At 34.1% G+C, this 23,051-nt stretch overlaps 1 protein-coding gene across 3 annotated transcripts in view; it reads left to right on the top strand.

Annotated features, from left to right (window-relative positions):
• Nucleotides 1–23,051, top strand: part of Abcd3 (ATP binding cassette subfamily D member Pmp70) — a 91,310-nt gene that overhangs the window by 32,125 nt on the left and 36,134 nt on the right. For 2 of the 3 annotated variants that reach the window (XM_089096592.1, XM_089096593.1), the window contains exons 4-10: nucleotides 3,196–3,265; nucleotides 6,589–6,615; nucleotides 8,543–8,613; nucleotides 12,333–12,513; nucleotides 17,917–18,129; nucleotides 19,435–19,504; nucleotides 21,482–21,576. In XM_089096592.1, the coding sequence (XP_088952718.1) occupies nucleotides 3,196–3,265; nucleotides 6,589–6,615; nucleotides 8,543–8,613; nucleotides 12,333–12,513; nucleotides 17,917–18,129; nucleotides 19,435–19,504; nucleotides 21,482–21,576 (727 nt within the window). The remainder of the gene's footprint in view (nucleotides 1–3,195; nucleotides 3,266–6,588; nucleotides 6,616–8,542; nucleotides 8,614–12,332; nucleotides 12,514–17,916; nucleotides 18,130–19,434; nucleotides 19,505–21,481; nucleotides 21,577–23,051) is intronic. The other variant, XM_089096594.1, reaches the window with a different exon arrangement.

The raw sequence follows: 23,051 nt of genomic DNA, 5'->3' as shown, positions 1-23,051 counted from the left end.
TTGCTGCTTGACCCAGCACCAGGTAGTTGACAAAACTTGCAGGGTCACAAAAAAAAACAAAAATATTTTTTGTACATATTGTTTTTTGGGAAACTTTTGAAGAATATGTCAAGTTCTTAAATTACATAAAATCCAGTCCATCAAAAAGCAGATTTTTTCCCAAATTATGCAAAGAAATGAGGAGTGATCATAAACACCTTTTTTGTTGTAATTCACAATGACTCTCAAAAGCAAGTGTTTTAGAACGTCTGTTTGAACTGAAAGATGGAAATTTTTAATTTCTGAATGAGCACTCACCATCTAGGAAAGATTTTATTTTCTATTTAAGGATAGATTTAGTCATTTTAAGTGGCTAATTAAAGTAGCTTATTCTTGTATAATAGGCTATATTTGCTCAATTCTGTGAGTTGAATTTAAATTTGAAAGGCTTTAGTATAAATATCTTCAAATTATTGGAAAGCATTGCTGCCATAATTAAAAAATGATTATAAAACCATCTTTTAAAAGCCAATTTTAAACGTTTTGAAATATTACACAAACTAATTAAGGCCTATGCAATATATGATATAGGAGATTTACATCTAGAAACGTTATCAGTTTTGCGAAACACGGAAGATAACGAGGAAATTTGTGAAGAAAGTGAATACAAGTTAAGCAGATATTTTGGCTATATATGGAATTGAACCATATATTTCCAAGATGGTAAATAATTTAGAAATTACTTCCCATATATTCTGTGAAATAATATATGGATTTAAGGTCCGTTGTCTTTCAAGTTGAAAAGGAAGAAATATTTAAACCCTACTAAACGAAAAGTTGATAATTTAATTAAAATTTTCATTCAACATCAATCTGGAAAAAAGCGTTTGAAAGTCTGCTGCAAATTATTTGTTTTTTCTCGGGCTGTCTAAAAGAGTATCTAAGCGTAAGCAAAAAAGTGATACAATTTTTAGTGCTCTTTATCAAAACTTGTACGTGTGAAGCTTCGTTCTCGGCGTAGGTGTCCTTTAAAAAAATAATAAGCATCAAAATAGATTGGATGTCGAACCTAATTTGAGGTCAAAGTTATAATTATCTCTTGATTCGGGATTATTATTTGATAGCAAGCAACAACATCCTTTGAATTGGTGACAAAACATATAGAATCAAAGTGTACTTCATTACTAAAAATATAAATAGATATAGTGTCTAATTTTTAGTAAATTATGTTTTCCTTGTTTACTTATTTTGAAATTTATATGTATAAAAAGAGCAAACAAATAGATGGATTTTTATTGAAATGTGTAATCTGTTTTGTAAATAAGTATTTATTTTTTTTTGTTCTTGCGGTGGGTTGCAAAAAAAATTAAACCTTTTACAAGGCTGCAGTCTGTAGATATGAGCTACTGAAAACTTAAAAACATGCGTATATGCCTTATGCACTATCCAATGGGGGGCCGAGGTAAGTTATGTGATTCACTGGTTTGATCACGCTGTTTCCATGAGGAATATTATTTGGAGACTGCTTCTTTCGGTTAAAATAGAAAATAATAAATAACTTGTATGATTTCAGTCTTTTTGGCGTTAAGTTCAAGATCAAGCTCCGCATGTTTAGATTGTTGCGAGACAATTCTCGAAAAAGTAAAATACTGGTGGGAATCAGTCAGTCGAAGGCTTCACTTAGACTTGTACATACAAACGCAGAAGTTTTTCTAACTTATCACCATCGATTAGTACGTCAAAAACAGTGGAAAGAGCGTGGGTAATTTTGTTCCAAATTTGAATTCCAACCTTGACGAGGTTGGAATTCCTAATTTGTTTGGCGGGACATTGCATTTTGAATTTGGATGGTTAATAAAAATCCCTTCGAAAAGTCTTAAATGCAGAACAGCTTGCGCTACTGACTCCATAAAAACTTTAAGATTGCAACTTAATAGAAAAATTTCTAGCTGCTTTTCGTACTCCAACTGAATTTCCATCTTCCAGTGAAGAAAATTAAGCAGAAATTGCGAGATCCGCTCAAAATCGGGAATGTCTTTGGCAGCCAGGCGCGTGCTCGGATGGTTTACAGTTACACTTCTCCAAAAGAAAGTCTTGGACTGAGAAGCTTGGTGAGACATATCTTTAACTGTCTGGCTTTCTAGCCATTCCTTTTTAGTTGAAAGGCGGATTTTGCAGACCCAAACACAGCGAGGGTGATCACACTTGGAGTCAAAGCTCTTGCCAAAATTCATATTTCGTTCAAGTTTCTATCTCTGATTACTTGAAACCGCCGTATTCAGTGAACGCCCTCCTGACGGCTAAGTTTCAAAAGATTTGTCCATAGCGTAGGACAGGTCAGCGCAAGATATTTATTAAGATATAGCCGTAGGTCATTTGCAAACACAAACACAGCGAGGGTGATCACACTTGGAGTCAAAGTTCATGCCAAAATTCATATTTCGTTCGAGTTCCTATCTCTGATTACTTGAAACCCCCATATTTAATGAACGCCCTCTTGACGGCTATGTTTGAAGAGAATTGTCCATAGAGTAGGACAGGTCAGCGCCATATATCTATCAAGATAGAGCCGTAGTTCATTTGCATCTTTATGCAGGTGCATGGTAGTTTATCAGGAGAGTGAGGTCAAAACTAAAAAAATTGCATGGAATTATATAGAATAAAAGAAAATTATGGTGGAAATTGCCAAAATAATGATTTGAGGAGGGGGGAAGTAGATCCACCACCCCAATTATATGCATAAGTAAGACCATGCTTCCCATGCGAGCTGTTGAAACCAAGATTCCAGACAACATGCTTGACATGGAATAAATTCCGGTTCTTACATTCCTTCGGAATCCAAAATTTCGATGAATCTGAGTTATAAGGCCTAGAACTAAATTGTTCGAATTTTTAGTGTTGGATATTTTCCGGCCAACTGTGTTATTTTTATTACATATTCTGGTTATTTGAAGATTTTTAAAGTATTATATTTTTTTGTTTGATCTTTCAATCCATCGTTACCAGGTTTGCTTAATTCTAGGCAATTGCCCTTGTTAGTTCTAATTTGACTACCAAATGTTTCCAAAACCTGTCTAGCTGAAAATAATGCGAAACGGTTTGATTAGCCTGATTAAAAAAAAAAAAAAAAAAAAAAAAAAAACACTTGAGCAATTGGACTAAAATGTCCCAATGTGTTTGTCTGAAATTTTAACAGTTCTGTGCTCTTTTTTCTAGTGCGATCATTGGTGCTAACTACGAATTGTTTAAGAAAAACCTTGGAAGGTTTCTTACAGCTATGCCAATTGTAAGTAATTTTTAAACAGGAACACTATTTTATTAGTATTATTGATTTCTTCCATATGATACAAAACTAGCTATAATATCAATTATTCCAGTTAAAACATGTTAGAAAATGTAGCAATCCGGACTGAATTTTTTTTTAATAAGGTACAGAAACAGTGTAGTTTTCATCATTGATCCATAACAGTTGGTTTTCTTGTTAATTTAACGAAGGAGCTAGAAAAAATAAATAAATAACTGTTTGAACTGTATAAATCCAACGCCTTGTTTCTTGCCATGAAGTATCTCTCTGCCTCATCAAGAAACTGTGATATGATAATGTTTGGTATCAGTGGCATTTTGTTTCATTTTATAATCACATTTTTGGCACTTGCATAGATATTCTCCCTTACATCTAACCCCTCAGTTAGAAAACTATTTTACTGCAGGTGTGAGGGGGGGGGGGGCACTAATTAAATTATTCATAGTCTTGTGTTTTCGACTTTATCTTAACCATTTGATTATTATTGTACAGTCTAATTTTAATTGCAGTTGAATTTTGCTTTTATATATTAAGGCAGAAGCACAATTTCTTAGAGTCCTGAGAAATAAGAAGATGGGGAAATTATAGAGCTATATCAATATATTTCTGGTTAGTTTGTTTGGTCTCTTGAAATTCCTTTGAACTATTGGTATATTGGTGATACTGCTAAAAAGATTTACGCTAAGGTTTTAACTTGCAGAATTATTCAAAGAGACTGAAGCCCTTGTTCCGAAGAACTTCAGAATTTCAGCAAAATTTCTTTTTCCGCGTTTACTGAACAAAAATAAAATACTCTAAAATTTGTATAAATGTTTATCCCAATGAAGGTGATTCCTTCGCGAAGTCCAGCTTGGCTTTATTTGCTATTAAAGGAAGTTCGAGCTTTACTTTTTCAAAATTTTAAATACACTGCACTAGGTATTTCAACTAAACTATTTCCTTAGAGCTTTAAATGTTTAATCTGGCTATATTATTATTCCGTCTAAAATGATTTCTGGCCAAAATTTTGTAAGAAAACGGCCATGGAAAGAACTTGGAACCTTAATCTTCACTAATTATAGTCAAATATATGTAAATACAATTAGGGCTGTGATAAGACAAAAGTGAGCTTTAATCAAAAACGAATAAAAGAAAAGCTTTCTAGTTGCTAATGCAAAATCTGATTCAAGAAAATTTTGGGCTGTTTAGAGCGTGATATTTTAAGGGTAAAAAGTTTGGGTTGAATAACTGTAGACATTTGTATATGATTTCGTGTGACATATTCAATGAATCTGTTTATCGCCGTTTTAAATTAATTCCAAAACCAAAATACAGCCGTTATTTATAAAGTAGAGCTTTATAATAATGGATTTGCAGCCATCGTAAACAAACCTTCGGGTTTTTATAGATGGCCGCTGTAAATTTGTTTGTATTTTTTTATGTTAAATAAATTAATTTGAATTAATTTGAATTATAGGACTAAGTCACACGAAGGCAAGTTAGTTGCGCACCCTCATTTTCCATCCCAGTTCATTCAAAGCCTTTTCCTTTTTTATGACCTCTTCTCATCCCATTGGCCATGACACTGGGCAGTGGCAGTGTCATTGGCCAACGTCTAACCCCAGCCGGATAGTCAGACAGCACAATCTTTGGCAATTGTCATCTTTCAACTGTAAAATATAGACTTGTCGTCTTAACTTTTCTTTCAATATAGCCCTAAAAAATAGGATCAAACAACATGGTTCGTACAGTTTATTATTTGATTTACAGTCAATCCGGTGAGTGTCAGAAACTTGTCCTGAAACAATTCCGACGTTTCAGAGCAATACATTACCATTGATATTAAAGTGGTTTCTAATGTTAAAATCTTAGTTTGCCGACTTGTCTTCTTATTTTTTCGAACCTTTGTCAACTTAGAAAAAACACCCTGAGCCTTGCCTATTTTACTTTTTAAATCTTCACTAGATCCACCGTTTTTGCTAACAGCAGTAACCCGGTAAGTTAACCCATCCGCTTGATCGATTCTTTTGTTAACTATCATCACTTCTTCATCATTATTTATTCGATGTGACTTAGTCTTCTCAACTTTAATTTTCAACTCTATTTTTGAGCCCTAACCCTCAAAATATTCAAAATTTCATTCAGGTTTACGATATTTTTTTTTATCTCGGCTACTTAAATCGTCTGACTACTTTAAGTTTAGTAGAGCCTTACGCTCCCATTTGATACCATGTTCTCCAATAGCCTTTGCCTTGTTCCTTTTGGACAAATTGCATCGAAATTATCTATATGAACGCATTAACTAACTAAACTACATACCTTAACTGCAATAATATTGTTCTTGTACATAACACTAATCACCTTAATATATGATTAAGGTATCAAGGTATGAAGGTCTATGAACGGATAGGACGTTCACTAAAGCTTTTCTATCAGCTGAATCAAATGCGTATTTTATTGTAGCCACTCAATAGAATCCAGATGCTGTTTCCAAATGAACTGGCTATTAATGAACTTAAGCCGCTTTTATAGTTTATAAAATAAATAGTATCACGTGGTTTCTTAGTTTTTACTCCATTGACGAAATGTACAAAAGCCGTATCTCCTGTTTTCCCTCCTTGTTTTCTTACAGTTAATGTATATAATTATTTATATAATTATTATATATATATATATATATATATATATATATATATATATATATATATATATATATATATATATATTTAGAATTGTTTCTAAAGAAAAAAATAAATATATAATTATATTTGGTTTCTAAAGAAAAAAAATAAATATATAATTATATTTTGTTTCTAAAAAAAAAAAAAGAAATATGTAATTATATTTGGTTGCCCAAGTAGGACTTAACAAAACCGTTGATTGTTGATCAGGGTATTCAAGTCTAGCATGGCCTCGCCTAGATTGAATAGTTCTTATGCCATCTTAAGTTAGAAGAGTACTTGTTAATGGCACAAGTTCCGACCCAGAAGGGGGTACCCATTTTTGTACGCATTAAATCTAGTAGAATATAGAAGAATGCATGTTAATTTAAAACGAAATCGATTCGTAAGAGCTGAAGATGAACTAGCATGTTTTCCATTACGTATACATTAGGGTGTCTATATTCTTGTGACAGGGGGCTGGGTCCTTTTGGCTACCCCAGTTGGGGTACTGTTTTTAATTTTTAAGAATTTTACCTTTTTTTCTAATTATACTTATTATTGCCTTTCTTACTATAAATTTTAAGCTAATTTTTCACCTAAAATATTGTGTTTAAAAGCGATATTTTGATTCCTAATTCTAATTCTGGTTATTTTATTTTCTAGATGTCTGTAGTAAACAATCTACTTAAGGTAAGGTTTTATTCGTCTATTCATCTTTACTATCTTTTCACACTTTGTTTTCCAAATTTTCTTGTAAATATTCTTCCGTTTTCTCGTATATATGCCTATATGTTTTTTTTTGTACTTTTATGACCGCTTTCAATTCATACTATAAGCGGTGTGATTTGTTGTAGTGTATTTTGCAACACTTTACACTTTAGTTTCTAGTTTATTTATTGTTATTCACCATTTGTGCTACAAGACCATAAACTTTTTGATTTTATTTGTGTAATTTGGATTATAGACTCTTATCTAAATTCGCTTAAGGGATGACGTTTCTTTGTTTTCTTTGTTTCTGTATTACAGGATTATGCTAAATTTTGTTCTTTCAAATATCCTAGCTGCAAAGAAAAGATTATAAAGGAAAAGTATAATCAAAGCTTTATATAACAAATATTATCTGTTATCTAGCCTTGTTCTTAAGAATACATTTAAACTGGAAGTGACTGAAATCGAATAAATTGGATAAAATTGAAATTGATTTCATAAATATTATAAAGTGAGAATTTTGGTGTTACACTTTTAGCGTTAGCTCACTGTTTCCAGACTGAGGACCAGATCCATAGAAAAATCGATTGCAACTCTGGTGAATTGGGAGGGTGCCCCTGTCTCCTTGAAATATGACTAATTTTAGCGATTTTTCTTCGTGTTATTAATGATGCCTTTTATAAGACGTAGCGTGCTCCTATAGACTTATTAACGTCAGTGTTACAAGATATCAGATCCAAAAAAAAAATAGCATGGAGTGAGTCTGAGCCTTTTAAAGCTCAAAGCAGATACTTTCAGAGTAATAAAATCAGGTGTTGGCTTCTCCTTCACGCTTGTACAGTAATCGTAAAACTCTTTGTATCTTCATGTGATACATTTGCAGAAAATTTATCACATGAAGATACGTCCGGAAATTTTCATGTGATGTCCGGAAATTTCCGGACATCATTACTGGATTAAAGTTTTTTTTTGTGTGTTTTAATTGACACTTCTGCATCAACTTGCTCCAGTTGGTGATTCTCATTGCGTAGTTTATGCTGGGTGAATGCTGCAAGGTGTCGTCTTATTACTCATCTGGGGGTTATCACCAACACTGCTGAGTATAGGATCGTAACCCCTCTTTATCTTATGGAGCAATGTGGACTTTCGAGAATTTTTTCTCTGTTGAAGGAGCCAAACACCGATGCTGCGCGTAATTGTCTAATTAACAAGATTAGCGGTATATCATCAAATAATGAATAATACTGCGAATCTTGATGATATAAATAGTTGCTACTTTTTGCTTAAAACAAGGCTGAAAACTTCCATCCTCGCTCATGGAAATTCACAATCGTTTCGATTCCCCCGAGCCCCTCTAAGGTTTTCGCATCCTTTTTCTTTTTGATTACTTTGATAAAAAAAAACTTTTTAGCTGAACGTTTTTTAATCAAAAGACATCTTCCTGTGATCAGACACATTTTAGAATAACCTTACGGAAGATGATCTTTTAATACTTTAAAACGGGTGTCATCCGCTTCGTAAAGTTAAAAAAGAACATAAAATGACAAGAGTAGTCGCATTTCATCGTATTCCCGGTAATATGGCAAAAAGGACCTCCTTCTCCCTCTTGGCAAAATCCTGGTAATGTCTCTAGGGAACCATGATGTTTTTTTCACCTGAATATCTAGGCTTCAGCGCTAACAGCCAATGGAAAGCAATCTCTAAGCCGAAGTTATGTACTGTATTATTTTTTGCAGATAGTATTGAATTGAGTCAAAACAGTGTCTGTAATAAATATTATTTTTTGATATTATTTTCCCTGTGTTCTTGAACCCTCAAAAGGCTCTCATCCATCTTCGGGCCCAGTGTCATTTGCTATAAGTTTTGCTTTATTTATCTTGACAATTAATGTGAAATTTTTGCATTTCAGTATGGACTTGACGAACTAAAGCTGCGGTTTCGAACCCGTCTTACCAACTATTTGTATGAGCAATATTTTAAGTAAGTATTGATGATGTTTATTTTAAATATAACTTTTCTGTGCCTCAGGTATACTCGCAGGAAAGTGGACTTTGACCCCCTCCCCCCTCAAAAAAAAGTATATTGAGTTTAACGATTTTATTTCATTTTTCCTAGATTTCTCATATTATTCATAGATCTTTTGCAGTTCTATTGGATCCACCTAGAAAATCTGGGCCCTCAAAAGGAATCCCTGTGCTTGCCTAGAGCGCCTAAAGAAGGTCCTTAAGCCATGCTTAAATGTCTGGGCACTAGTTCCATTTCTTCTAGTTTATTGACTATTAGGATATTTTTGTTGCTTAGAAGATTGTCCGGATAAAAAGAAATAATAAAAAAAAAATCCGAGTTCTTTCAGGACGCAGGCTACTAGGACTACGGTATTAAACCCTTGAAATTTTTAAATTTTTGAAATTTTCTAAGATTTTTAAATTTGGTGGTTATGGAGTTGCTGAAGTAAGTGATTATAAGGTGCTGACAATTTTAAATGGGATTTTTGATGAAAATGAAGTATCTAGGGAGTTAGTGAATTCTTTAATTAAACATATTATATAAGATAGGTGATAAGAGTGAACGCGGTAAATATGGAGACATTGGCTTGATTCTGGTTGGAAACAAATTCCTTAGGATGATGATGCTTATTAGACTAAGAGATGGAGCGGATGAAGTTTCAGGGAATAACAATTTGGTTTCAGGAAAGGGAGAGGAAGCGTTAACCAAAATTTCCTGCCTAGATGAAAAATTAATTAAGTGCCTGAGTTATCTGACCCCTTGAGTTCTCAGTTTAATAGATTATGAGCAGGCATTTGATTTAGCTGATAGAAAAGCATAGTGAAAGCTTACCTTTGTATGGTATACTATTCAATTACTTTGAAGTGATTAGTTGCACGTACTAGAATAATATTGATACGGTTAAGATGGAAGGAAGGTTAGTAGTTGTTTTAGTGTGGTATCAGGAGTTAAGGAGGGATGTGCCCTATCCCTGTTTATATGGATTATTTTGATAGGTTATGTCCTATGGAACACAGAAAAGGCTATTGGGGAACATGACATTAAACGGGAAGTAAAAATCTTCTTGACTTAGATTGTGAAAATGATTTATTTTGTTTTTTAATGTGTTTATTCACAAAATGAACCCAAAATCAGTGTTCAATTTCGAACTTTCCTAAGGATGAGATAATGTCTTGTGCAAATTCATAAGACCTTTTATGCAAGCATAATAACAATGGTGGCATGTCCTGAGTTAAGAAAAACAAAACGGACTAATAGGTTTTATGTACGATTACGTAGCCACCCAAGTCCTTAACGAGTTCCTTAAACACGAACCAGACGTTGGTATGTCTTTTTGTCCGATCAGAGGTTGATAATGTTAGCTCAAATCCACATGTATCTAAAGATAAGCGCTAGAGACGCTTTAGGAGTATATAATTTTGCTTTGTGGATGAAATGAATCGTGATCTTGCTTTAAAGGCTGGCCTGAAAGCGTACTATGCAGTACTTCAAGTCTTAAATTTTAAGCCAATTCCCAAAAGATGTTTCAGGTGTTTGTCCTTTGATCGTCTGGCTAAGGACTGTTCCAAATCACAAAAGTGTTCTAGATGTTCTATAGTGAAGATGCTGTTTATAATGCCTGCTAAATACGAATGCAATTGCAGTGGAAGTGGTTATTATAATTTGGAAAGAGCATTGATCAGGGAAGGGGAATTGAATAGTAAATTTTTTCTATCTGGTTTCTGCCCCGCACTGAAAACGTACCCATAGAGTTAGCTTTGTTGCTTGTAAGCGATATGATTCTATGTCTGTCATTGTGGCAGGTACGGCAGTAAATGACTACTTTGCCAACATTTCTTGACCTTGCTTATGAGCAAGATAAGTGTAATACTCGAACACTGGAGCATTGAGTTGCTGGCTTCCGCGACAGCTATACTAAACTTGCTCCGCTAGAGTATAGTTGTAACAAACGTAAATTTGCTGAATAGAGATATCTCCCTTCTGTGGAGGGACTATCTATCGAAGACTTAAGGCTCGGTCAGGGTTTTGTTGTTATTTGAAATTTACGTTAAATTGCCTATATGAAATTTACGTTAAATTGCTAAATTACCTATGCAAATATTGCACGAAAGTGCAATATTTGGAAGAGACATCTAGATCATTCGTCCTATTATTTTTTTTCATAATTAATAAGAGCGTTGCTTAGAATATGTTTGTATTCTGGATTTCTGTTGTCAAGAAGTTGTTTTTACTTAAGTTTTTTTTTTATTAATTACCTCGAATGGAGTGAGAGGTGGCAGTAAGAAACGATTTAAGGGAATTAGGAACTTCTCGTGAAAAGCGATGGCGTGAACAGAGTGGGATGAAGGAGGAGTATGTGAAGCTTTTTTGGCAGCAGGTGGCTTGGTGATTTAATGAGTTGTCAGTAGCAGTAATAATGGTACCCTGGGTGTATAAATATGAGCCTAAAATATATCCTTGCATAATTTTTTAGCTACGGTACCCATCAGTCTGGCACTAATTTCTGGAGACTTTTGTAATCAAAAATATTAGAGACAACTGTGTTAGAAATATAACCGAACTGACTCTAAAAGCTGCACCAAATTAAAGCTAGGTGACAGGGTACATACAGCAAACATCCCAATAAGGGGGGAGGGATGACGCTGAAAGGTTTCCATTGCTCAGTTAGTGGATATTTTTTTTTTTTTTTTGAAAACAAACAGATTTCAGTTTGTATCAACGGTAAGTTCCACTCGGCAATCTAAAATCAAAAACCTGTAAAAAAAACGAAAAAAAACAGACATGTGCAATTTTCAATTCGGGGTTACTTAGCTGCATATATATTAGTTGCAAGTATTTATTTCGAACAGGGACAAATCGTAAAGCAGATTTTGTAGACATTGCCTATTTATACTCGTACAGTAGAGCTAAAATCCAAATATGGTCTGTCTAGCTCAAAATGTATTTATAGGGGTGTGTGTTTGAGTTTTGAATAGCCCAACTGAATTGTCATCGACGGGTACGAAAATTGTTATTAACAACTTGATTGAGATGAAATGGATGGAAGGTCAAGGCACGCGCATAACCGGTATTTGCATAGTTAGAGTCATGAAAACTATCAAGACTGGTAGAATATCGCTGTCATTTCTGAATCACTGTCAATGTCATTTCATGAAAACTATCAAGACTAGTAGAATATCACTGTCATTTCTGGCGGAGCAGGTCATTTCAGCAAGCAAAGTATCTGGGCTAAAAAAAAAAACAACTATAAAATACTGCCGTGAAACCATTTTGAGAAACCAAACCGTTTGCATTCTGGGTTCGTTATCCAGTATTTTGCAGGGATAATAAAGGAGGAAATTTCATTGCATTAAATTGAAAAATTCGAGCCACAATTCATCAAAAGAAGGTAAAACATAATGGGTCTTCTTTGGCTGAACATATTATTCCATACTGGCGGTTTTCAACCTACATAGGTGTTTTTTCTTGACTTTTTTTTATAAAATAACATGATTTCTTCTAGTCAGATTATAGTTTCTAAATGCATTGGGTCTTTGCAAAAAATATTTATTTCTGACTCTTGTGTGTAAAGAAGAAAATTCTATGTGACGTATTTTATAGCATATTTACTTTTCTTCTGCATTTTTCATTGAAACTATTTAATCTCTTTGTAACTATTTTATGTTTTTAATGATTTTTTTTTCTTTTTAAAGGGGCTTTACTTACTACAAGATCAACAACCTTGACAACCGTATCGCAAATCCTGATCAGTTGCTTACAGCAGATGTAGATAAGTTCTGTTCAAGTGTGGCAGACCTCTATTCGAACATAAGTAAACCACTCTTGGATATTGTTATTTATGTTCAAAGATTAACTGCCGCCATCGGAGCTCAGGTAAAAAAATTAAAAAGTATATTAAAAGATAAATTTGGTGTCGTTCCTATATCCAAGCCGCTGAAAAAATTTATATATATAAAAATATATTATTTGGATCAGAATTTGTCTATAATTGTAAATAAATGCAAAGGAATTGTAAATGAACAGATATTATGAAAAAATACAAGTGATATATATATATATATATATATATATATATATATATATATATATATATATATATATATATATATATATATATATATATGTATGTATGTATATATATATTTTGCTCTTGCTGCTGATCCAGCTACTGCCCAAGCAATGCTAAATGAAATAGTATATTTATCTCAGCCACTGGGTATGAAGATACGGTCAAAACTAAAGTCATGGACCTAAATGTACAGTTGGATTATCAGCTTGTGCTTTACGGACAGGAATTGTAAAAATGCATTAGTTTCACTTATCTTGGCTCGTTAATAGAGTCTCGTGGAGCTTGTGACCTTAGCGTACAGAACAGTAGCAACAAAGCCCAAGCCATATCGGCAGATCAGTTTGTGTCTATAAATTTGTGTCTATAAAGCGTCTGTTAGATCTGGTCTCTTCTATGCAGTTGAGACTTGGCCACTGAAGGCGCTTCATTTCCATGGTATTAAAGCCTTTGACCACCGCTGTTTACGAAAAATCATGATGATTCGATACTCTGACAGAATCTGAAATGCTGGTGGGCGTCACCGCTGCTTTAACATCCAGCCCATAGCCATGATTGTCAAACAGAGAAGACTTGCGTTGGCTTGGCCATGTCCTGAGAAGACTTAATGACTGCGTCATCAAGCAAGTGCTTCTAGCTGCCCCTCTGTCAGATTGGCGCAGATGTCCGGGCAGTCAATTGATGAATTGGTCGGCTACTGTCAAAAACGACCTCGATATTATTGGTGGATTTTGGAAGTTTACGTCTGGTCCCGCAGCAATTACAAGTAAATAAGTATATATATATATATATATATATATATATATATATATATATATATATATATATATATATATATATATATATATATATATATATATATATATATATATATATATATATGTATATATATGTATATATATATATATATATATATATATATATATATATATATATGTATATATATATATATATATATATATATACATATATTTGATTGAATATTTGTATTCAGTATAAAGGCTCAGTATTAATTAAGATGACATATTTTGGTTCTTGAAAAATGAAACAAATCATAATATTATTTGTTTTTCAATCTCATCATTGCTGTCTTCTACACCAAATTGTGTGGAAAGGCTAGACTTACTTGTAGCAATCATGGTCAATGGGCTCAAGGCAATATCGAGAGGGGGGACGTTGCTAGGTGCCCCCCCCCCACCCAGAATTTTTTGTCCGATTCGTAAAAACGTATAAAAGTACATATAAACAAATTTTTGATGCGTTTTTTAAAGTTTTTTGTAGGCCCCCGAACGAATACCCCCCTGCCCTGAAAAAAAAATCCTGGATACGCCCATGAATGGGCTACAGTTGCAATTATGCTTTTCAACTAGAAACATGTATGTTCAGTTTCACCATTGGCGTGGAAATGGACCAAGTCTTGATATGGATCGTATGTGGATAAAGCACCAATAAAACAGATACACTGTAGAGCAAGTACCGTACATATCGGTATTTAGAAAGCTTCTTATGTCAGGGCTTCCAATACTAAGGCTCTGAAAAATGCTCTATAGATATGGACCATCGGTAAACCGTTGGTTTATGGCTGTAATGACAAATCTTAACCAGCGAGACTAAAAGATCATATGGCATATGTATAACCAATCAGTGGACCCAAACTTTTTATAGACGCAACCTCAACCACTCCCAATAATTCCTGCCAAGTTTAATTAACATCTGACGAATATGGATGGCATCAATGTAGGCCCTTATTCCAAAGAGGTCAAATCGAACACAAACATACAAACCATAATTGTAACTGTTGATTGGGTTTGACTGAGCTCAAACAGCCCACCTAGTAATTAGATTGATGACAAGGTATTTTGGAATGTGCTGATGATGTTCCATTTCCTCCTCCATCACAAAGTTAAAGTCGATACCTGACCCCGAAAAGAAATAAATAGGGCATGTTGCACCTGGTTTGATGCCAATTCATGCAAAGATTTTTATATGTATGATTGAAGGACGAAAGACACGCACTCACTCCCTTTCTTTTAACTGAAATGTTTGGCAGGTTGCCTTGTTTTTTTTTTAAACTGGAATCGTGGGGAATTTTCAATCTTCGAAGTACAAAGTCGTCGTTATCGCAACATTTCACGTTAGCCAGGCAACTTAAGTTTAGTTTCTGTTCAATTTCTGCATTTCGCTGTTAAACAATTCAAAACAACGGTAGAAAAGTTGGCGTAAAGTTTCTATTTTGAATAAACGATGTATGTCACCAATAAGTAAATTTTTGAATAGTCTTTTTGGCAAATTCTCGTACCACATTATTATTTTGAGCTTAATTCTAATTAATGCCTATTTTAATTTGGCTTTTACTGCGAATAATTCATTTTTGTGACGTAGCGTATTTTTCGTCTTTGTATACGTATTCGTTTATTTAAATAGCTACCATAGCACTCAAGAATGAACACTAAATTCTGCTACTTCTTCTACAATCCCAAAGAAAACCCAAAAAAGGGTCACCTCAGTAATTTACTAACGAAATAGGGAACGAAGGAATTTTGCAAATTTGTTCGTATGGCATTTGGCAGTATTGCCCGTAAGTGGTATTCAACCTTTCAGAAGATAATAAGCCTAATTTCGGGGCGAAGAAACATGCGTATCTTATATGTTCTTCAGTTTAATGATTGATAATATAAACTTGGCAATTTGTAAAAAAAAAAAAAATTGCAGCGCGTTCAAGTGTAAATAATTTCTTAGACCACACTGCTTTTCCATTTACGAAAAATTAAGCAAGAAAAACCGGGTTTTAATTTTGATAAAGCAGTGAAAATTACAACAATATAAACACCTAATTAAACAAACACACTCCGAATATTTCGGCCCCACATCCGGGAACCTTTCTCAAGGGAAAAAAAATATTTCTTAATTTACATCGAAAAACAACATACTAAGCGCACAAAGAGAAAAAAAAGAAATATAAATAAATAAATAGGAATCAAAACTCACATATTAAATAACACTTCCATGCACTGGCGTATAAACAAAATCGAATGTCTATAATGATACACACGTCTCCTCACAATGTATAAGTGGAAATCTATCAAAAAATGAAGAATATATTTATACTTGAACAAAACAATAAAGGTCAGCTAACCCCCGGCCCATAACCAGTATCTAAATCTCACAAGTTCATCAACCCATTCATCAAGTCCATCAACCCCAACAAGTTCACCAGAAACAAATTTTTTTAAACCTAAATTTTGGGGCAGATATATGGATGATGTTTTAGTTATTTGGAATTATGGGGAATCACAAATCGAAGGTTTTTTGGAACAATTAAATAATTTGGGATGAGAATTAATTTTTACAATTGAAAAGGAAACAAAGAATAAGTTACCTTTTGTAGATGTTTTGATTCATAGAAATAATAATGAATTAGCGTTTTCAATTTACCGTAAACTGACTAATAACAACCGTTATTTGTCTTTCGCATCAAATCATCCGATCCAAGTAAAAACGAGTGTGGTTATTTCTTTAGTTGATAGGGTATTAAAATTAGCATCACCAGAATACATGAGTAATGAACTAATTTGTATTAAGGACATTCTAGTAGGTGATGGCTATCCGGAAAATAGGATTTATCAAATAATTGAAAAAAGAAAAAAAATGTTAATGGAACCAGAAATATTAGAAGAAGATACAAATTACATTGCATAACTTTGAAAGAAGAAACAAATTACATTACTTTGCCTTTTATCCCAATATTGTCACAAAAATTAAGAAGAGAACTTTCAGTCGCAGGTGCCGGTTTTCTGAAATCTCCAGGTATTTCCTTTGTGATACGATAGACTGTCCGACTGGCAGCTGCCTCTGCTTGTGCCGCCTTTGTCTCAAGAAAGAGCCGTTTGTCAGTTCTGGTAGACCGCTTTACGGCCTTGTGGGCTTCCTTATATTTAGATTTCAAAAAATCTTTGTACTCAACAGTGGACTCACTCTCGCATGATTCCATAATTCTCACATTCATAAGTTTCCAAGATTTGTCGCTGATCCACTGCTCACTTTTCTTTTTTGCATACCCGATGTTTTCTTAACCGGTACCCCGCACACATTGTACAATAGACTCCCATCTCTTGTTTACTGTCACAATTGTGTCTTCAGTTGAAAGACTTACAAACCTATTAGCAAGATTCACACAGTACGCTTGTCGAAGACTCTTGTCCTGGAGCTTCCGGATGTCAAAGGACTTGATAGGGTTTTATATTTCTTCATGGTCTTCAGCTTAAGTTTTGATCCTACAACAGCTATGCATATTGGAGTAATCCGATGTTGAGCAAAGTTCTACAACGACATTAGACACTTCTGTCAGACTAAGAAGAGCATCAAGAAGTGGCACAATATGCTTTTTCCCTATGTGCTATGAATGGAGGGCGTCTGAGACAACATCAACTATCAAATGTTAGAATGTTTGGAATTTAGAGTTTAAATATTACTAATATAACACAGCGCTCTGTATGAATGTCCTGTCCGTAGCACAATTGTCAATTAACACACACAAAATATAGGTTGGAGAAAGACAATGGGTATTTGTATAAGCCCGCTCTGAATACTCGTAGTGCACTAATTTTATGGAAATTGACAGAAAATATCATATTGGGATAAAAAAAGGCTATAAAAAGAATATTTATAGAAACTCGATTTTTCTTTTAAAAAAAATTCATGTCAATAATGTATTGCATTCATGAAAAATTTGGAATTTAATATTGGGTTAGTTTTCTTTCGTGTTTGTAATTTTGATGCCATAATAACGACGAATTTTAAAACTCCTTTGAGAAAAGGTGGGGGAATTGACTGGTTAACGAAGTTCAAAGATTGTCTTTAATGCTAAGAACAAAAAGAAGAAATCCCCGCAGCACAAATGTTACGAGATTCAAAAATAAAGCAGACGGAAAATTGTCATTTTGGATCCTCCAAAGTAATACCAGCAGCTTGTAATATTGGACCGATAATATCGGTTGTAATATTGTACAAATTATGCCAGTTATGTCAGTGGTATGTTATGTTATGTCTTCTTTTTCTTTCCCCATATAAGCCTAGAACTAAGTTATTTGGAATCTTAATTAGGTAAAATGGTGTACTTTGAATTATTTGTTGTAATGAGTTTGTGAATAGGTTTCAATGCTTCTCCTTAACACATTATATTTCGACTCTGTTTTTTTCGCTTTTTTTAGGGGCCTGGATTGATGATTTTATACTTGATTATGTCTGGCATGTTTCTCACTTATTTAAGAAGGCCGGCTGGTAAACTGACAGCTGCTGAACAAAAACTAGAAGGTGAATTCCGATACGTAAATAGTCGAGTTATTACGAACTCAGAAGAAATCGCCTTCTATCAAGGGAACATCAAAGAAAAATTGACTACACTTAGTGCATTCGATAAACTGGTAAGTTTGATGCCTATAAATTGTGTGGGGACTGATTTTTTTTTTATGATAAATTTAACCACTAGCTTCTTTTGCTACTGAAGAACTGTAGTATGTTCCATTTTGTCAGAGGGTTAGTTTCAACTTTCACCGATCAACTGGAACCGAAATTGAAACCGTCATAATTCTATAGCCATTCGGCATGGATATATCTGGGAAATTTTGTGACAACATTTTCAATTTTCCACCTGAGGCTCTACAAATTAAATGACCTTCCGTCGTAAATCTTATAGAGAGTAAAAAAATGGGATAGTGCAATTTATTAGCGAAAATCTTGAATTGCACCCGTGCATGGCCACCTTGTATAGGTATTCTTAAGATGTTCTTATGAGCCATCCGGGAGTTTGGCAACGAAATGATCCTACCGGATTTGTTTAACAGAGATCAGTAAATGAGATTGTTACATAGGGAAACGTAATACGCACATCTTAAATTTTTTTAAAGGTTTCTTTTTATTTCAATTAAAGTACCTTAGTAGCACTTAAATATTGTTTTTTTTTTTTTTTTTTTTTTTTTTGTGCGTGTTTTCATATTTGATCATTTTGAATTCTGTTCCAGCATCAATATTTACGTTTAGATGTTTCATTTTCGTTTTTCATCTGATGCAACGAAATTGAATATTGCCCAGCACAAAGCTATTGAAAAAAAAAAAGAACAGAACCGAATTTCGGGGGTGAAATTTTGTTCCTAAGTGTTTCATCGAAAAAACATAATTGAAGGGAATTTTTTAAACAGACCTTTCTTATTTCGATGTGGAAATAGTTTTTCTATGCTTACAATGAAGTTGAGAGTCAAATGTTTATAAGTAAGACGCCCCCAACCTAGTAATTTTCATTCCTGTAGAGGCTTTATCAGCTGCTCAATTATAAATATGTTTTGAATTGTAGCCATGATTTCCTATTGTGGAATTGCCAATAGGGATAAAAGGTAGTTTCTTAATCCATAATTTCCTTTTTGCTTAATTATTATGGCCAGTAGTCGGACTTGAACCCTAATAAATGCAAAGGGCACTTGGGCTTTAATGTGAGATAATTGAACCAGAAATTTCTAGTCAACTCAGAACTTCTTTGAAGCTGGAATCTAGGTGTATAAGAATCTAGACACTTGGAGACTACCTTGTATTCAAAGTTTGTCCTGTGCAATAATTTTTATCATGCTCTTGTATTTTCAGAATTTTTTTTTATTATTTTAGCTAAAGTATTTCACGATAAATCTTCTGGCAGCAAAAAGTATCTCTTGGTATTAATATTTTCTATCATTTTGTAGGTTGACCACTTGAGGAAGTTTCTTCAGTTCAGATTTTCTATGGGTTTCATAGACAACGTAGTGGCAAAATGTAAGTTGATTTCATAGTTTCTCGGTTAATCATGGTTCTCGGAATTTAGGACAAAATTTGTGCAACATCATTAAACGTAAATAATGGAGCCTAATGTTGCAGAAAGGGGTTTAGCCCTCTAAAATAAATTCAGAAGTTGAGATGTTTTTCTCCCTTTTTTACTTTTATTCCCTCATCCTGAGTTCACACAGATATGTTTTCATGCAAAGTATGAAGACTATCCCAAGAGGGATTTGACCCCTGAGACGCTCATAGCTTCGAAACGTTATTATTCGCTAATTTTTACCCTTTTCCTTCTTTCTAAGTCCAAAGGGAGTCCAATTGACTTTTTCTTTCAATCTAATGTTCTGTTTTAACTGTTTGTGTTTTAACAGATACAATTGATCGATTTGGTGGAAAGAGCTCTGCGCATATTATGCACAAACCGTTTTCTGTTAGAATAGGAACCAAAGATGTGTGAATCCAGGGTCAGAGAAATGTTATAATGTTTTGCTTCCTTTGAAATAATATTTTCGTAAACTATAGATATTCTGTAGCATTTTCCGATTTTATACAAATAATAATAATAATAAATTAGGCTCAACCCCTTTTAGTATGAATTATTCTTTTTGCATTTTTCCGTATAAGTAATAGATTTTGGCGCAAGAAACAATATAGAACCATGTTGTAAATTCGGGTTGGAGTTTCGATTGAGACCTTTTCCACCGGAGGGGGGGGGTAGTCTTTGGGCTGAATAGTAGCTCTTAGAAAATATTTTTCAGACTTGAAATTTTTAACCTTCGAACATCGGATATGAATGAAATCAGTCATACAAGCCTTTTGAAGCCCATCAGGTTGACAAAAATATGCCTCTGTATAGCCGTTTTTAATTTTTTCAAAGAAGAGAGGCTAAGACAGCTCAAGCGTCTCGTTACTAAGCCCTAATCGTGTTACTATCTACTCCATCTGCCCGGATCTTTCCCTGGAAATTCTGGAGACCGTGGTTCAAAACTATCTGTAACTAAATATATCCTAGAAACTGACTTGATTTTGAATTCACTGTTGGCCCCATGTGGATTTGTACTATGATGACATGTTAGTAATAGTGATATTCTCGAAGTGCGCGTGGAGGAGTAAATATACAAAAAGACTGTATGTCACATATTCATATACTTGTAAACTATGCAAAAAAGTTATTATTTGTTTTCTTTAACACTCGCTTACTTACTTTTGTAAGGTAGTCGAAATTTTTTTTTTTTCTACACGAGTCTAGCACCTTGTATATTTAAATGTGAATACGAAAAGAATTCCTTCAATTTCTTTTTTTCCCAAGTATTACTGTAGATTAGTTGTCCTTAAGCAGCCCATACACATGACACGCTATTAACATCACTTCGATGATTTGTGCACAATGAACTTGAGAGAACAACCTTGATTTAGCTAAGTTTCATATCAAAGTTCTAGTTTACTCGGTAAAAATTTATCTCTGTACTATGGCTTGCAATAAACACCATTGAAGAATACATTCTTGATAATATTCTTGAGCATACTGGACCTTAATTACTACTAAATCAGCCTCGGGGGCAGCAAAGTTTAGAGTATATAATTTAGAGAAATAAAGAAAATAAGTAAATGGGCTATAAGTAATATCAGTAAAAAAGCAACGCAAAAATTTTTGTCTGTCCCTCCAAATACTGAAATAGTATGGTGTATAAACCAGTAGGAGCTTTTCCAAATGATCTTTTATTGAACATATCCCCTTATTGCGAAATAATTTCACTTCGCCAAACCTGCCGAATCATAGAAATTACGTCTTAGTTTGTGTTAGATTTAATAAAATTTATTTTCACACTACCTGCTTTTGCATTCGTTCTATAGGTAAGCTTTCTCTTCAAGTTTGTTTATTTTTCTAGATTTAACTTGGAGGATATTCAACTTTTTACAATTTGTAATGCTTATTTTTATGTTGTTTTTTCTTTATTTTAATTTTTATACTAGATTTTGCCACTGTCATTGGTTTTACTGTGGTTAGTCGACCGTTTCTTGATAAGATGAATCCTCTTGCACAGAAATCTCACTCGGAGAGGCTAGAGGTACAGTGTTTTATTGCGAACGTTTGTGCTTTTTATTAACTATGATAGGTATGATATGATTAACAAGCAAGGCCGTATCCAGGGGGGTAAGGGGGTTTGAACCCCACGCCCCGAGAAATGTTTGTCTGACTCGTAAAAACGTAAAAAAAAGGAATCTTAACAAATTTTTGATGCGTTTTTAAAAAAAATTTGTACCCCCCCCCCCCTAGAAAAAATCCTTTTGTAAAATACCCCCGAAAAAAAAAATCCTGGATACGGCCCTGTTAACAATGTCCCTTTTTTACTATTAGCGATGTCAAAAATGGTAGTCACTTTTTCACAGCGCTTTTGTGTCCTCATTTGAAGAGCTGGTTTTGTCTGCAAGACTGTACTATCATATACGGCCATCATATATTTCTCCCTGAATGGGACGGGACCAGGTCATAAGGGAAGATTTAAGGAAAATTGGAACTTCTTGGAAGGGTGTAAAGAGAGAGGCTTTGAATAAATTGGGGCGGAGAAGGTACATGCGTAGCTGTGTTAGCCTCGGGTGACTTAATGCTGCAATGAGTTAGTAGTAGTAGTAATAGAATATATTAGTTATTGTATAAGGTGTACACAGGCCTGACTAGACGAGGTATATAGACTTCTTATAATGCGTATTGCTTACTCTGATGATTTTGTTTTATATAAATTTTATAATAGATCTTGCCATTGTCATTGGTTTTACTGTGGTCAGTCGACCGTTTCTTGGTAAGAGGAATCCTCTTGCACGGAAATCTCACTCGGAGAGGCTTGAGGTAGGATGTCTTATTGCGAACATCTGTGCTTTTTATTAACTATGATAGGTGATATTAACAAGGTCTCTGTTTTTAATATTACCGATATAAAAAAAACGGTTGTCACTTTTTCACAGCCCTTTTTTTCCTCATTTTAAGAGCTTGCTCTGTGTGCAAGGCTCTGATAGCTCCATCATATGTAAGTTATTCTATAACCAGTTGTGCAGGCATTACCAGACGAGAGGCAGGGAGGGCCAAATCCCAGAGCCTGGGCTTCAAAGGGGCTTGGCATATTGGCCGAATTATGATTTTATTTTTTATGATTCTTCAAGTATTAAGTATGTCCTCAAGGACTGGACAAGGCTCCATGGACCTGCCTGCGCATTTGACCTGGAGGGTGGACTCATCCATAAGGTATGTTCAAGATCCTACGTACCTTAGAAACTATTAAGAAAAGCATGTTAAAATGATTGAAGATGAGGATATTGGTGGTTAAAAAGCTTCTTTTTATCCTAGCACCATACCCTTCCCATCAGAACAACCTCATCTTCTCCTCTAAAGCTATATGCTACGTGTGTCTTTGGTTTGCATGTCATGAAGACATTGATATTCGCTGTAAGAACGATGCTCGTACTTTGGTCAGAATTAGTTAGACCTGGGTAGCGAATCTGGTCCGATAGTGGAAAGTACTCTTGGCTAGTGGTTTTAGCGTCTGAT

Source organism: Artemia sp. Qi Xiang Cuo, chromosome 11 (assembly GCF_049724085.1).
Source record: "Artemia sp. Qi Xiang Cuo chromosome 11, ASM4972408v1, whole genome shotgun sequence".
NCBI classification, from domain to species: domain Eukaryota; kingdom Metazoa; phylum Arthropoda; class Branchiopoda; order Anostraca; family Artemiidae; genus Artemia; species Artemia sp. Qi Xiang Cuo.
This window is presented reverse-complemented; position numbering and strand designations above follow the sequence as displayed.